This window comes from Amblyraja radiata, chromosome 4 (genome assembly GCF_010909765.2).
Source record: "Amblyraja radiata isolate CabotCenter1 chromosome 4, sAmbRad1.1.pri, whole genome shotgun sequence".
In the NCBI taxonomy this organism is placed as follows: Eukaryota; Metazoa; Chordata; class Chondrichthyes; order Rajiformes; family Rajidae; genus Amblyraja; species Amblyraja radiata.
The window spans coordinates 108,850,566-108,864,515 of NC_045959.1; the positions used below are offsets into that span (position 1 = coordinate 108,850,566).

A 13,950-nucleotide genomic window follows, 5' to 3' on the forward strand; every position below is an offset into this window, starting at 1 on the left:
CATGCCTGAACCTCATAAACTAAGAAACGGAGACTAGTATTTCAATAAATCATGCCTAATTTTAAACTAAGTTTAGAATTTGAGCATCGATAAATAAAAGATTTTTAAAATTGTGCTTTCAATAGCTTGTAGCTATGCCTTGAGTGATAAGATCAAAAGTAGGGATGTTTGTTGATTGCATACTGTTCAATTCCAGTTAAGGAAACATCAGATAATGAAGCAACCTATTCCTACATTTGAGCATGGACTAATAATTTCCCACATGAGAGAACGTATCCTCCTACTGTTGCCATTTAGTCACATTGCCATTTCCAAGTCTCCTCTCCATCCCACCACCACAACCCCAGCACCACCAGACCCCAATTGTCATCCTGGAAAATTGCCACTGGTCAGAAGATAGGCTGTGGACATATTAGTATAGGTTTATCATCAAGACTCATCTAATTTTCATACTCTACAAGGGAAACATTGCAGTGTAATGAAACTTGTCTAGATAGATGCTGCTTCAGTAATGAAAAAGCGTGATACATAGAAAATAGGTGCAGGAGAAGGACGTTCGGCCCTTCGAGCCAGCACCGCCATTCAATATGATCATGGCTGATCATCCTAAATCAGCAACCTGTTCCTGCTTTCTCCACATATCCCTTGATTCTGGGAATTTGGCGATAATCCCTTTCAACTGGATCCTTGACCTTCCCATCGGCAGACTTCAATCAGTGTGGATCGGTAACAACATTGCCTACTCACCAACGATCAGCACCTCAAGGCTGCGTGCTTACTCCCCTGCTGTGCTCTCTTTACCTCCATGACTGTTTGGCTAAGCACAGCTCTAATGCCATCTATAAATTAGCTGTGACACCACTGTAGTGAGCCAAATTTGGTGATGTCAGTGTACAGGATAGAAATAATATATTTTGTTGTATACATTTTTAGAGAGTTGGATACAAGGTATAACATTGCGACCAGAAGGATTGGGGGGAAAAAACTGTTGGCCAACCTTATTTCACACTGGTCTTCACTAAGTTTGGCTCTGAAGTAAAACCTTTGGAGATTGAGAATTATATTTTGCACTCTGAATCTTTCTCTTTGCTTTACCTATTGGACTTGAGTTTGACTTGATTGTATTTATGTATAGTATTATCTGATTTGATCAGATAGCTTGCAAAACAAAGCTCTCCATTGCACCCCGACAATGATAATAAGGGTCATTGCTTGCTCCCTATATTTTGCTCAAAGTTGAAGGTAGTGTCTACTGTGCCTCTAAACGGAGTAACTACTTGCGACAATTTAGGGAGCTGTTTGATCAGCAGGAGGTAGTGGTAAAGGGGTGTCCTGGAAGTAACTTTCCCCAAGGTAGACCGCAGGGAAACCACTCTATTGTTTCTACTATCAGACTTGATTCATTGCTTGAAGATGGTCACAAATGCAGCATCTTTGAGATTTCCTCTCTCAGATGTGGAGAATAAGAATGTTGATGCACTAGCTACTTTTACAGTGCTGCTGGACAAGTAGTTCCCGGATTAGTTAGTTCAGTGTTTCCCCATGTAATTTCATTGTAATACTGTAGTGTAAATGTCATTGCTGCGAAAATTAGTTTATCTCGGTCAGAATTAATCATATGTTAATGTTCATGGTCCGAGAACACTAATGCAATCATCAAAAAAAGCACATCAGCGCCTCTACTTCCTGAGAAGATTACGGAGAGTCGGATTGTCTCTCTAACTTCTACAGGTGCACAGTCGAGAGCATGCTGACCGGTTGCATTGTGGCTTGGTTCGGCAATTTGAGCGCCCTGGAAAGGAAAAGACTACAAAAAGTAGTAAACACTGCCCAGTCCATCATCGGCTCTGACCTTCCTTCCATCGAGGGGATTTATCGCAGTCGCTGCCTCAAAAAGGCTGGCAGTATCATCAAAGACCCACACCATCCTGGCCACACACTCATCTCCCTGCTACCTTCAGGTAGAAGGTACAGGAGCCTGAAGACTGCAACAACCAGGTTCAGGAATAGTTACTTCCCCTCAGCCATCAGGCTATTAAACCTGGCTCGGACAAAACTCTGATTATTACCAACCACTTTCTGTTATTTGCACTATCAGTTTATTTATTCATGTGTGTATATATTTATATCATGGTATATGGACACGTTTATCTGTTTTGTAGTAAATGCCTACTATTTTCTGTGTGCTTAAGCAAAGCAAGAATTTCATTGTCCTATACAGGGACACATGACAAAAAACTCACTTGAACTTGAACTTGAGTTTTTAATTCATTTAAACATAGTGCATAATTTGTACGCTTTTGATATTTATTTGCCTTGCATGTGTTATCATGTTTTTAACAGTCTTGGATTAGACTGAAACTTAGATAAATATCTTAAATAGCTGGTTATGTGTTGCATTGCATCTTGTTCTGTATGGTATTTTGGTTCATTTCTAATCAACAGCTGCAATTTCTCAGATGGAAAGAATAATTTAAATGGGTCACAAAGTATTTACTGCTAAATAGTTGATTACATTTAGCTGTTTTACTTTTATGTATGAATAAAGAAATAATAGGACAAAGCAAAAGCAGTATACGTATTGATATATTTATCATTTATCATTAATCATCTTGCACCCAAAATAAATTGGTCATATTATTTATAATCTATATTAAAATGAAGGAATATTCACACTAGGATTTGTGTTCAATTATTGAAGTATATTGAAACAAACTTATATTTTTGTCTCCTTATTAATTTTGCTTTGCAATTTTCATTATTTATGACTTTCAATATTTTCAGTGGATCTAGATAATTAGTTATAACCTACTGTTTTAGCTGTAGGCACATTTGGGTTGTTCCACTTCTATTCATTTCCATTTTCCATTATAGTTGATGACTGCAATTGTTACTTCCTGTTCTGACATTGATCTCAGCAATTAATTATCCATCCATTCAAGATTTCCATCATATTCAACTCCACTGTTTCCTTTGCCATCCTCTGCCATCCTTACTCTGCTGTTGCCCATCTCAAGTGATGTGCTATTTACAAAATATCTATTGCAGCCTACCTGATACCCAATTTTACATACATTACAATGCTTGTATCTGTTTCCCTGGTAACAATCCAACAACTTTGTCAGATTCAGCTTCAAACATCAATATTGAGTTAAATCTAGGCTGACAGTGCAAAAGTGAAAGTGTGCTGCTTTGTTTTGGGTGAAATGTTAAAGGCATGCTGGCTGAAATGGATTTTTTTAAAGAAGTCATGGTACAATTTGTGATGTTTCATAACCTTCCTGCACTATTCTGCTCAACATTCCTTTCTTAACCAACCGATACTAACCAAAAATAGATCAAATAATTGAATGGCCATTTTATGTTTGCTGGCCCTACACCATCAAAACATGAGTATACATAAAATGCTTTTGCAACTGATTTTGTACACTCTATTTGATTATTATTATCTCCATCTCCTGCCGCCGCCGCTACCCCAGCCACTCGCGCTGTCACTGCCACTTCCACCACCACTGCCATCATGGCTGCTCCTGCCATCGTCACCACCACCACCTCAGTCGTGACGACCGCCGACCCTTACCTGCACCCTTTAATAAAAGCTGACAAAGTGCAATTTAACCACATGTGATTTATTCTATTATAAATCTCAAATTGTGGAGTACAGAAGCAAATAAATAAATGATGGATCTTTGTCCCAAACATTATGGAGGGTCCTGTGACTTTGCAGCTTCCATTGATGGAGGTCTCTTCCATGTACAATCATAAATTGGGAAACAACAAGGAAGTAGGTCACAGTAAATGCTCTTTTACTTGCAGTTATCATGAAATATTATTACTGCAGTTTCTGCTTGACATTAGTCATAGGCCTGATGATTCATTTTTGCGTCTAATTTGTCTACAATTTTGTTTTGTTTAATGAGCATAACATATGTTATTTGTTTTATTTTAGATTAAAGTAATTTCAAAATATGCTGCTTTATCACCATGCTAAAGTGACAATGTTTTTATTCCATAGAAAAGAAGTAGAATCCAGAGTAACGTTAAATGGACCAGAATTTCAAAATGCTGTGTCTCGAGAAGTAGCAAAACTAGAAGAAAAACATGCTCAACAATTGAAAGGTTATCAAGAAAAAATTGACCTTTCTAATCAACAGTACGTTACTTTGGAGGATGAATTTCGAATGGCTCTTACCATTGAAGCAAATCGTTTTACAGAGGTAATTAATGGGCACCGTTGTATAACTTCATGAAGTCATATTGAGCTAATATTAATCGGTTAAATAAAAATGTTGTGTTTACTTTGACGATTACCACTGTAATGTTTAAAGATGGACAAAACATATTAAGTTGTTGGTGCACATTTAAGCCAACAAGGTTAAACATAGAAATATGAGGCTTTGATACATTGGTTGGGCCAGAAAATATGCCTTCTAACTGCTGGCTAAATATTCAATACATAATTTCAACTGCACTTAAAATAATTGAAAACAGAGGCAGCAGCCACATGCAGCAGTATTTTAATAACTAAAACATTTAGGCAATTTGACTTTTACGTTCAAATGTAAACAATAGATTTAAGGGAACAAAGTAACCAATTAATAACATAACTAGATTTTTGAAAAGTGGACAGATAATTCAATTCTATGTCAATCTTAGGAAAAAAAAGCAAATAAAATTCTAATTTCCTCCTGTTGGTACAGTGTTCAGCCAAAACATACAGAGAGAGAAACAATGTTTCAAGTCACTAACTTTTAATCAGAACTGCCAAAACTGAGTGCAAATTTCTACAAATTAACGATATGGGCAGCACAGTGGCGCAGCAGTGTCAATATAGTTGCTACATAGTTCCAGTCATAGAGAGTCATAGCCCTTCACCCCAACTTGTGCACATCAACCATCATGCCTCTTCTATGTGGAGGAAAGAACTGCAGATGCTGGTTTAAATCAAAGGTAGTCACAAAATGCTGGAGTAACTTAGCGGGTCAGGCAGCATCTCTGGAGAGAAGGAATGGGTGATGTTTCGGGTTGAGACCCTTCTTCCTCTTCTATACTAGTCCCACCTGCCTGTGTTTGGATACAACCTTACTCCATCACCCTCTGCTTCCTTCCATAAAGCCAGTCATTCCTCCATCCATTGAGGTCGGTGGGGGGCGCTGCAAGCCGGCAGCCCTGCCAGCTGCGTGTCAGTTTTTTTCTACTTTTTTTTATTTTTTTCGTGTGTTTAAATGTATGTTTTTAATGCTTCTCTGTGTGTTTTGTGTGGGGGGTGGTATGGGGGAGTAAGGGGGAAACCTCTTCGGTCGCCTCCTCCACGGAGAGGCGACTTTTTCCATGTCGCCTCCCCCATGGCCTAACATCGAGGATCGGTGCGGCCTTTCCCGGAGACGCACCCGGGGCTTCAGCAGCGGGCGCAGCGTGGACTCGGCATGGAGCGGGCGAGCCCTCACCGGGGGGGAGCGCTCCGTTCCCTGGCCCGCGGCAGCCTGAAGCCGCGGTCTGCAGAGCTCCAGCTGGCGCGGCGTCCCTGGGATCCCTCGTTAGGGAACCGGGAGAAGAAGAAGCTCCCACCGCCGGCTCGCAGCCTACTTCTACCGCGGGCGCGGCGAGGACTTACCATCAGGAGCGGGGTCCCTCGCCGGGGACCCCTGAAGAGGAGCTTTGACCGCAGGCCCTGCGGTCTGCGGTGTTTCTGGCTGCGGATCGGCTGGAACTTTAAATCTATGACCGCCGGCCTGCGGCCTACACCAACCTGAAGCCGCGGTCTCCGATGGGGGAGGCACCGATTCAGGACGTACCTTGACTTTTGCTCATCTGGACGCCCGCAGCGGCGGCTGCGGAGGTTTGAGGTCCCGACCACGGGGGAAAATGGAGGATAGGCCAAATTTTGTGCCTTCCACCACAGTGATGAATGCTGTGGTGGATGTTTGTGTTAAATTTTTATTGTGTTTCTGTGTTTCATTGTACCGCTGCTGGCAAATTCATTTCACTTGCACTTTATGTGCAAGTGACGAATAAAACTGATTGATTGATCCCGTCTCCTCTTGGACTCCCCCAGTTGGTTCTCTACCCTTTTTGGACCTTTTCATTTCCAACTGCCGGCGGAACATCAACAACATCAAATCTTCCACTCCCCTTACCTACTCTAACCTCTCCCCCCCCTTAACGTACAGCCCTCTGCTCACTCTGCGGCAACCACGACTTGGTAATCAAACCCGCCGACAAGGGAGATGCCGTGGTGGTCTGGCGCGCTGAACTCTACCAGACCGAGGCCAGGTGACAACTCACAGCCACCTCCTCCTACTCATCGTTTGACCATGACCCCACAGACGAGCACCAGGCCTTAATATCACACACCATTATTGACTTCATCACTTCCGGCTCTCTGCCCCTAAAGCCTCCAGCCTTATCGCTCCCCTGCCCTGCATGGCCCAATTTTTATCTTCTCCCCAAAATCCACAAACAGAACTGTCCTGGCAGATCCATTGTTTCTGCTTGTTCATGTCCTACCGAATTAATTTCCACATACCTCGACTATCCTATCCTCACCCCCCCCCCCCCCCCCGGTCCAATCCCTCCCATACCTACGTCCAAGACACCTCACACGCTCTTTGTGTATCTTTAATGACTTCCATTTTCCAGGCCCCCACTCCCTCATCTTCACAGTCACTCTATACCTCCATCCCCCACCAGGTCTTAAAACCCTCCGTTTCTTCCTCACACGCAGAACCAGACAATTTCTGATCAATATCCTAGCAGAGCTGAACTTTACCCTAAAAAACTTCTCCTTCGACTCCTAATACTTCCTCCAGATCCAAGACGTAGCTATGGACATTGGCTTGGGCCCTTGCTATGCCTGCCACTTTGTAGGGTACGTCGAACAATCCTTGTTCCAGGCATACACTGGCCCTATCTCCGAACTCTACCTCCGCTGCATTGACAACTGCATTGGTGCTACCTTCTGCACCCATGCAAAACTCACTGACTTCATCAACTTCACCAGTGGACCATCTCTGACCTGTCCCTATCGTTTCTAATCTCACCGTCTCCATCACAGGAAACAGACTATTGACCAACATCTACTGCAAACCCACTGACTCCCGTAGACACCTTGACTACACTTCTTCCTGCCCTTCTTCTTGTAAGGACTCTATCCCCCTACTCCAAATTCCTCCATCTACGCCACACCTGCGCCCAGGACAAGGTTTTTCATACCAGGTCATTGGAGATGTCCTCATTCTTTAGGGAACGGGGGTTCCCCTCTTCCATTATAGCTCCGCTCTCACTCCCCCTCCCCCTCTCGTAACAAGGACAGAATCCTCCTTGTCCTCACCTTCCCCCCATCAGCCGTCGTATACAACATATAATCTTCCAATATTTTCGCCACCTCCAAAAGGATCCCACTACTGGCCACATCTGCCCATCTCCATCCCTTTCTGCTTTCCCCAGAGACCATTCCCTCCGTAACTCCCTGGTCAACTCGTCCCTTCCCACCCAAACCAACCCTTCTCAGAAATGCAACACCTGTCACTTTACCTCCCTCCTCGACTCCATCCAAGGACCCACACAGTCTTTCCAGGTGAGGCAGAGGTTCACTTGAACCTCCTCCAACCTCATCTACTGCATCCGCTGTTCCAGGTGTCAACTCCTCTACATCGGTGAGACCAAGCTCAGGTTCGGCAATCGTTTCGCTGAACACCTCCGCTCAGTCCGTCTTATCCAAGCTGATCTCCCGGTGGTCCAGCACTTCAACTCCCCCTCCCATTCCCAATCTGACCTTTCTGTCCTGGGCCTCCTCCATTGTCAGAGTGAGGCCCAGCGCAAATTGGAGGAACAGCACCTCATATTTCACTTGGGTAGTTTACACCCCAGCAGCATGAGCGTTGACTTCTCTAACTTCAGGTAGCCCTTGCTCTCTCTCTTCATTCCCTCCCCCCCCCCCCCCCTTCCCAGTTCTCCCACTAGTCCCACTGTCTCCCCCTGCATTCTCTCATTGTCCATCAGTCTGAAGAAGGGTCTCGACCCAAAACGTCGCCAATGCCTTTTCTCCATAGATGCCGCCTCACTCGCTGAGTTTCTCCAGCACCTTCGATTTTACCAGCATCTGCAGTTCTTTCTGAAACATCACCCTCTGATTCCTTCCATGAAGCCAGTCATCCAGGCTCAATCTCAACAGTTGTGTGTGTGTTCCTCCTCCCGAAGCCCCCACCCGAGCTAGTACAGTTATTTATGCAGGCTGAGGGTAAATTAAGGAAAGAGTTTTAAAGTAAGCATAAAAGGAACGGGGAGAAATTGAGGATATTTTATGCAGATATCAAATATAAAGATTGAAGCAAAGCTAATAATAACCTTTATAAAAAGGTAATGGATAAATAATTCAAACAGAAACCTATTAGCAGGTTAAAGGAGAAGGGAAGGCATATGGCACAAACTGAAACTTCTGAGCTAATTATATTTTCAGCTGAGAAAAAATTACCTTATGTATTATTACATTAAATACTTGACACTTAACCAGTGACTGTCATGCAAAGTCAAACTTTTCTCGTGAGAAGAGTTAAAAAAATAATAAACAGGAGTCTCATTGCCAAAGAAGCTCATATGCTTCTGGAAAATGAATAATATTTTGAATTTTTAAGCAAAATAAACTCAGCATTTGAAATATTCTGACCTTTAAAATCCATGAATTCTTAATACCACAGGGTCATGAGGCTCTGTGATCCGTTTCAATTTATCCAACTAGTAGTTTCCCCACAATCTTTCTCAACAATCTTTCTTGTTTGTTAAATTATTCTGTGGGTTTTCCCTCACACTTCTATTGGAAGTCTATACTAAGTATTCACCCCTCTGTATGAATACTGAATAACTTCATGATATTAAACTTAATTTTCACTTTGGCATTTGAAACTCTATAGTTCAGTTTAATTTACTTGAAATAGTTTTTATAAAACTGTTAATAGGTATAGCAAGAGTTATCTATGATGCCTCAGGTGTGTTCTGCCATTCAGTAAGGTTTTGGCTGATCTGACCTCAACTCTATTTTGGTGCCTGTTCTCCATAACCTTCCACTCCCGTTTGTCCAAAAAAAAAAATCTGCCTGTCAGCGTAGAATGTGTAAGTTGATTCATCCTCTGCAGCTGCCTGAGTCAGAGATCTTCTGAGAGAAGAAATTCTTCTTCATCAATAGATGGAACCTAATTTTGAAAATATCCTCTCGTCCTTGCTTACCCTAAAGGGGGAATGGAATCATCCTCTCAGCATCTGCCTTGCAAAGCCCCTTTGGAGACTGACCACGTATCTTTCACATACCATACGCCTTTTTTGCTGCTCAAGATCAAGCGCTGAAAGAGGGAAAATAATATGTTTTCAAATTAGGATTAAATATTCCTGTTTATAATATAACTGAACCTAACTCTCTGCTTGTCTGGAGTTTAGATTTATTGCATATTGTCATTGAGCATATTGTCTGCTTTTCCAGAACTTTGTGGTCATATGTGATGAAAATTGATTTTGATCTGGGGAATCTGCATTATAAGTTCTTATATAATTAAGATACAAAGTTAGTGTTGTAGATAGACACAAAGTGCTGGAGTAACTCAGCTGGTCAAGCACCATCTGGAGAAAAATGATGGGTGACATTATGGGACAGAACCCCTCTTCAGACTCAGTGTTATGTCTTCTTCAGTATAATGTCGCCCTACTGAAGTTTGAATCTCAATGTTCAGGCTGCATTCTGTTCTTGAATCCTCAAGTCACTTGAGGAAAAAATATGATGATGAGCAGTGCAGAATATTTAGCATTGAATTCAAGGCTAAATAGTTTTGCACAAACAAGTGAGGGACTAGAGGAAATTAATCTGTATCCCGTTCAGTCTTTGCTATTTTTTTTAATTACAGGTAAAGAGTGGCTTTGATCACGTGACTGCAGAACTAACAAACAATAAAGGGGTGCTTGCTCAAGCACAGCAGAAGGAAAAACAATTGGGATCATTGGTTCAGGAACTCACCAACATGGTGAAAGAACAGAAAGTTAAGATAGCAGAGTTGGCAAAATCCAAACAGGAAACCATTTTAGAACTAAAGGTGAATTGGAATATGAATAGTTTGAGTTATTCAGTTGATGTTGAAAATAATGAAATTGAAATGTTTTTGCACTGATATTATCTTGTTCTCCATTATGGTCTGTTCCCTTTTTCTATGGTTAAAGTCACATTTAGTATGTTTATTCATGCAACATACAAGCAATGTAGAACAAGTCAATCACAATTGAAACCTAAAAAGTGATTTTTAAATTGTCAGTTCTGATGTATCTCGGAGGTTAATTGTTATTTCTTTTTCACAAACTAACCAAATTTTATGTATAAAATATTGCAAACCTTTTCTGTCTCCTACTTAAGGTCTCAAGATTGTAATCTTGTTTTATCTATGCATATGCGGAAACATTCAGAATTTCTCAATCTGTTTTATGTTGAGCAACCTGTATAATAAATGAATCAATTTGTCTGGATCAGACTGCATACTTTATGAATATCATTTTATTTCTCAAAACGTCTTCAATTTTAGAATAGGTGTCCAGTGGTTGAATTTTGTTGTAGATGAAAAAATGGTGTCATTCAACATTGATCTTGGAGAAAGGGTTTGCCTATACAGTTAGTGGAGCATATTAGGAATTTAGTGCAACATAAAATATGACAAATATCAGTACTTACCATGTGGACAGTGCTATAGCATTAGAATAGGTCTTTCACTGCCATTTGGTAAAATTGAATAACTTTTACCTCTGCCAGTTTGTTCTAACCACATATATCTTGGGTAGATTGGCAAAATAAATCATGAAATTTGGAAACTTATCAATCTGATGAAGGCATTTTGGAGGATGGCCAATTAACTCTGTAATTTTGTTGGAAGAGATGAAAATAAAAAGTGCTTCAATGCCGTTAAGCTGGAAAGAGTGCAGAGAAATGTCACTAAACTGGAAGGGGTGTAGCTGGAAGATGTATGGGGATGTTGCCAGGACTTAGAGGGGTTGAACTATAGGGAGGTTGGTTCTATTCCTTGGAGCACAGGAGGTTGAGTGGTTATTTTATACAGGTGTATACAATCATGAGGGGAATTGATAAGGTGAATGCACAAAGTCTTCTACCCAGAGTAAGGGAATCAAAAACCAGAGGATATAGTAAGGTGAGCAAGGCAAGATTTAATAGGAAACTGAGGGGAAACATTTTCACTCGTAAGGTGGTGGGTATATGAAACGAGCTGCCAGAGGACGTAGCTGAGGCAAGTACTATAACAGCATTTAAAAGACAGGTAAATGGATACGAAAGGTTTAGAGGGATATGGACCAAACTCTGGTGAATGGGACTAGTTTAGATGGGATGGATGAGTTGGGCTGAAGGACCTGTTTTCATGCTATATAACTCCATGGCTATGATCCTAGTTATGGAGACTGACTGGGAGACCGATATTGCCTTATAAGATTATTATAACTAGTTTAATATTTGAAATTGTCCTTAATTTTACCATAGAGTCGGTTCCGAGCGTTTGAACATACAGCTGAAGAAGATAACAGAAAAACTGTTCAGATTGAACTACTTAAGCAAGAAAAATCTAGACTGATTACACAGCTAACTGCACAGGACTCTGTGATTGATGGCCTTCGAGCTGAAAGGAGGATCTGGGGACACGAGTTAGCTCAACAAGGTGAGGGTTTTATTTAACCAAATCAATTGGGGGAAAAAAAGATGCATTTAAATATTAACTTTCACACGTTTAACTTTAAATCCAACAAAATGATAAATTGCTACTACCAATCACTCCTCCAAATATTTAAATAACAAACGCTTTAACATCCCCATGAGTCATGTAGGTGAGGAAATTAAACAAGTTGAGAGGGTAAATATGCATGATGGCATTACTATTTTAAAAGCTGCCAGCATAGAAAATGCTGAGACAACTGATTTTTTAATTATATATAAATAAATGTAAAATGCCATTCAGCTTTTTTTAAGTTTGTGTTCTAGTTGCATATTGTGGATGATCAACCTCCGTTAACAGAATGTGCATTATTTTGTGGAATTGAAATGAGCTTTTATCAGGAAAATCTGCGGTTACAATTCAAACAATTGGCTGTGAGGCCTTTGTAATATCTTGAGGATACGAAGAGTGCAGCAAAATTGTTCTTAACCAGCTTTGTTTGAGTTCCCACTGCAGGTGTGGTTTGTTCATTCCATTAGGGTATTGATTTATCAGGAGCTAAGAATAATTCCTGTCCTTCTGGGTTTTATTAGGCAGACAGGTGAACAGTCAATCAGGAGGCAGGCTGTCAACATGATGCTGAACTGTTTTATTCATTGTCTTGGATTATTGAATCGTATTTATGAAATTCTATCTCCCACATGTGTCATTTTGCAGGCATCTTGACTCCAAAGAGAACTAGCTTACTTTTCCATTGTGTAGGAAAGAACTGCAGATGCTGGTTTAAATCGAAGGTAGATTACTTTTCCATTCTTCTTCTTGGAAGATAATTAGTGGTTAGCGTTTTCCTTTTACTTGTCTATGTAACTAGTTATTTAGTCCAGCGATAGAACAAAGTACCTTGAAAACTTGACAATTATAATTGTGCATTGGGTTTGTGTTCATTCGAGACTGCGAGGACTGTCAAAATCCATGTTATGAATAACCTTTGGAATTGAGCATTGGTTTATTATTGTTGCCATATCGAAATATAGTGAACAACCTTTTTGCAAGCTATCCAGGCAAATCATGCCATACATGAGTTCACAAGGTAGTGGGGAAGAGGAGAAAAGAAACAAAGCGCAGAATATAGAGAAAACGCAGATTTTTTTTGAAGTGCAAGGGATGCAACGAGATGGATTGGAAGGTCAGGGACTTCATCCCCAGCAACAGAGAAGTCTGTTCAAAAGTCTGACTATAGTAGAGGAAAAGTTGTTCTTGAATCTGGTGGTATGGGCTTTCAAGCTTTGTATCTTCTACCCAGGATATGAATGGTCCTTGAGTATGTTGGCTGCTTTCCAGGGCAGCGTGATATGTAGATGGAGTCAATGCGGGTGCGAGGGAGTGGCTGGTTTGTGTGGACAAGGGCTACATTCACAACTCCGCAGTTTTCAACCCCTTGGATTGAACACAAAATATTCTATCTTCAGATAACTGCTCCTTCACCATTTCCCCTCGGCATGCTTATGACACTTTCTCACCGTGTACCTTTAAACTGGTTCACTAACTATTAATAGTTATGTTCCTTATGTTCTGATCTGTCGTCACCAATCTTTATAAACTGTTTATCTTGCCCTCAACCTCTCCGAGGCACTACATGCACACCGTAAATCCTCCATTCTTTCCCCGGTTCCGAGCAAGAACCCCTAACCCGAAATATTAATTGGTTTCTCTTTCCACGGATGCTGCTTAGCAGGCTGTGTTACTCCAATAATTTTAGTTTTGGTTCAGATTGCAGCATCTGCAGTATTATTTTTTTTCCACTTCCGTAAATAGCCTCCCAGAATTGAGTGATTGCGACAGCCATGAATTTATACTGTTTAGTTTGTGTTGATTTTAATTCATTAGCAAGCTGCCACTTAGCTTGGTAATGGCGGGTAGAGAAACTCTCAATCTTTGATCTTATCAGCAGCATATAAAAAATCCTTTGAAAGCTTTGGTATGAAGACCTAATATATCATTGTTGCTGATCTCATTCTATGTTGCGCACATCGTCGCTAGTATGTTGGACCACTGAATTGAATGACAAGGAAAACATTTGCTGATTGTATTTTTAACTCTATTTCACCAGCTCTTCTTTTTAAAAATATATATGTAAGACCTTGTATATCCCTGTCAACTTACTGCTTCACTTTAGGGTCAATAGACCCATTTAACAACAAATGTTATAAAGCCTATCTAAGGATCACTGACATCGGTATTTGAGAAATGCAAGGTGGGCATT

The 13,950-nt window shown here is 40.9% G+C and overlaps 1 protein-coding gene across 3 annotated transcripts in view; it reads left to right on the forward strand.

The window, feature by feature from the left end:
* Nucleotides 1-13,950, forward strand: part of lrrcc1 (leucine rich repeat and coiled-coil centrosomal protein 1) — a 104,920-nt gene that overhangs the window by 68,784 nt on the left and 22,186 nt on the right. For all 3 annotated transcript variants that reach the window (XM_033020195.1, XM_033020194.1, XM_033020196.1), the window contains 3 exons: nt 4,016-4,217; nt 9,891-10,076; nt 11,519-11,693. In XM_033020195.1, the coding sequence (XP_032876086.1) occupies nt 4,016-4,217; nt 9,891-10,076; nt 11,519-11,693 (563 nt within the window). The remainder of the gene's footprint in view (nt 1-4,015; nt 4,218-9,890; nt 10,077-11,518; nt 11,694-13,950) is intronic.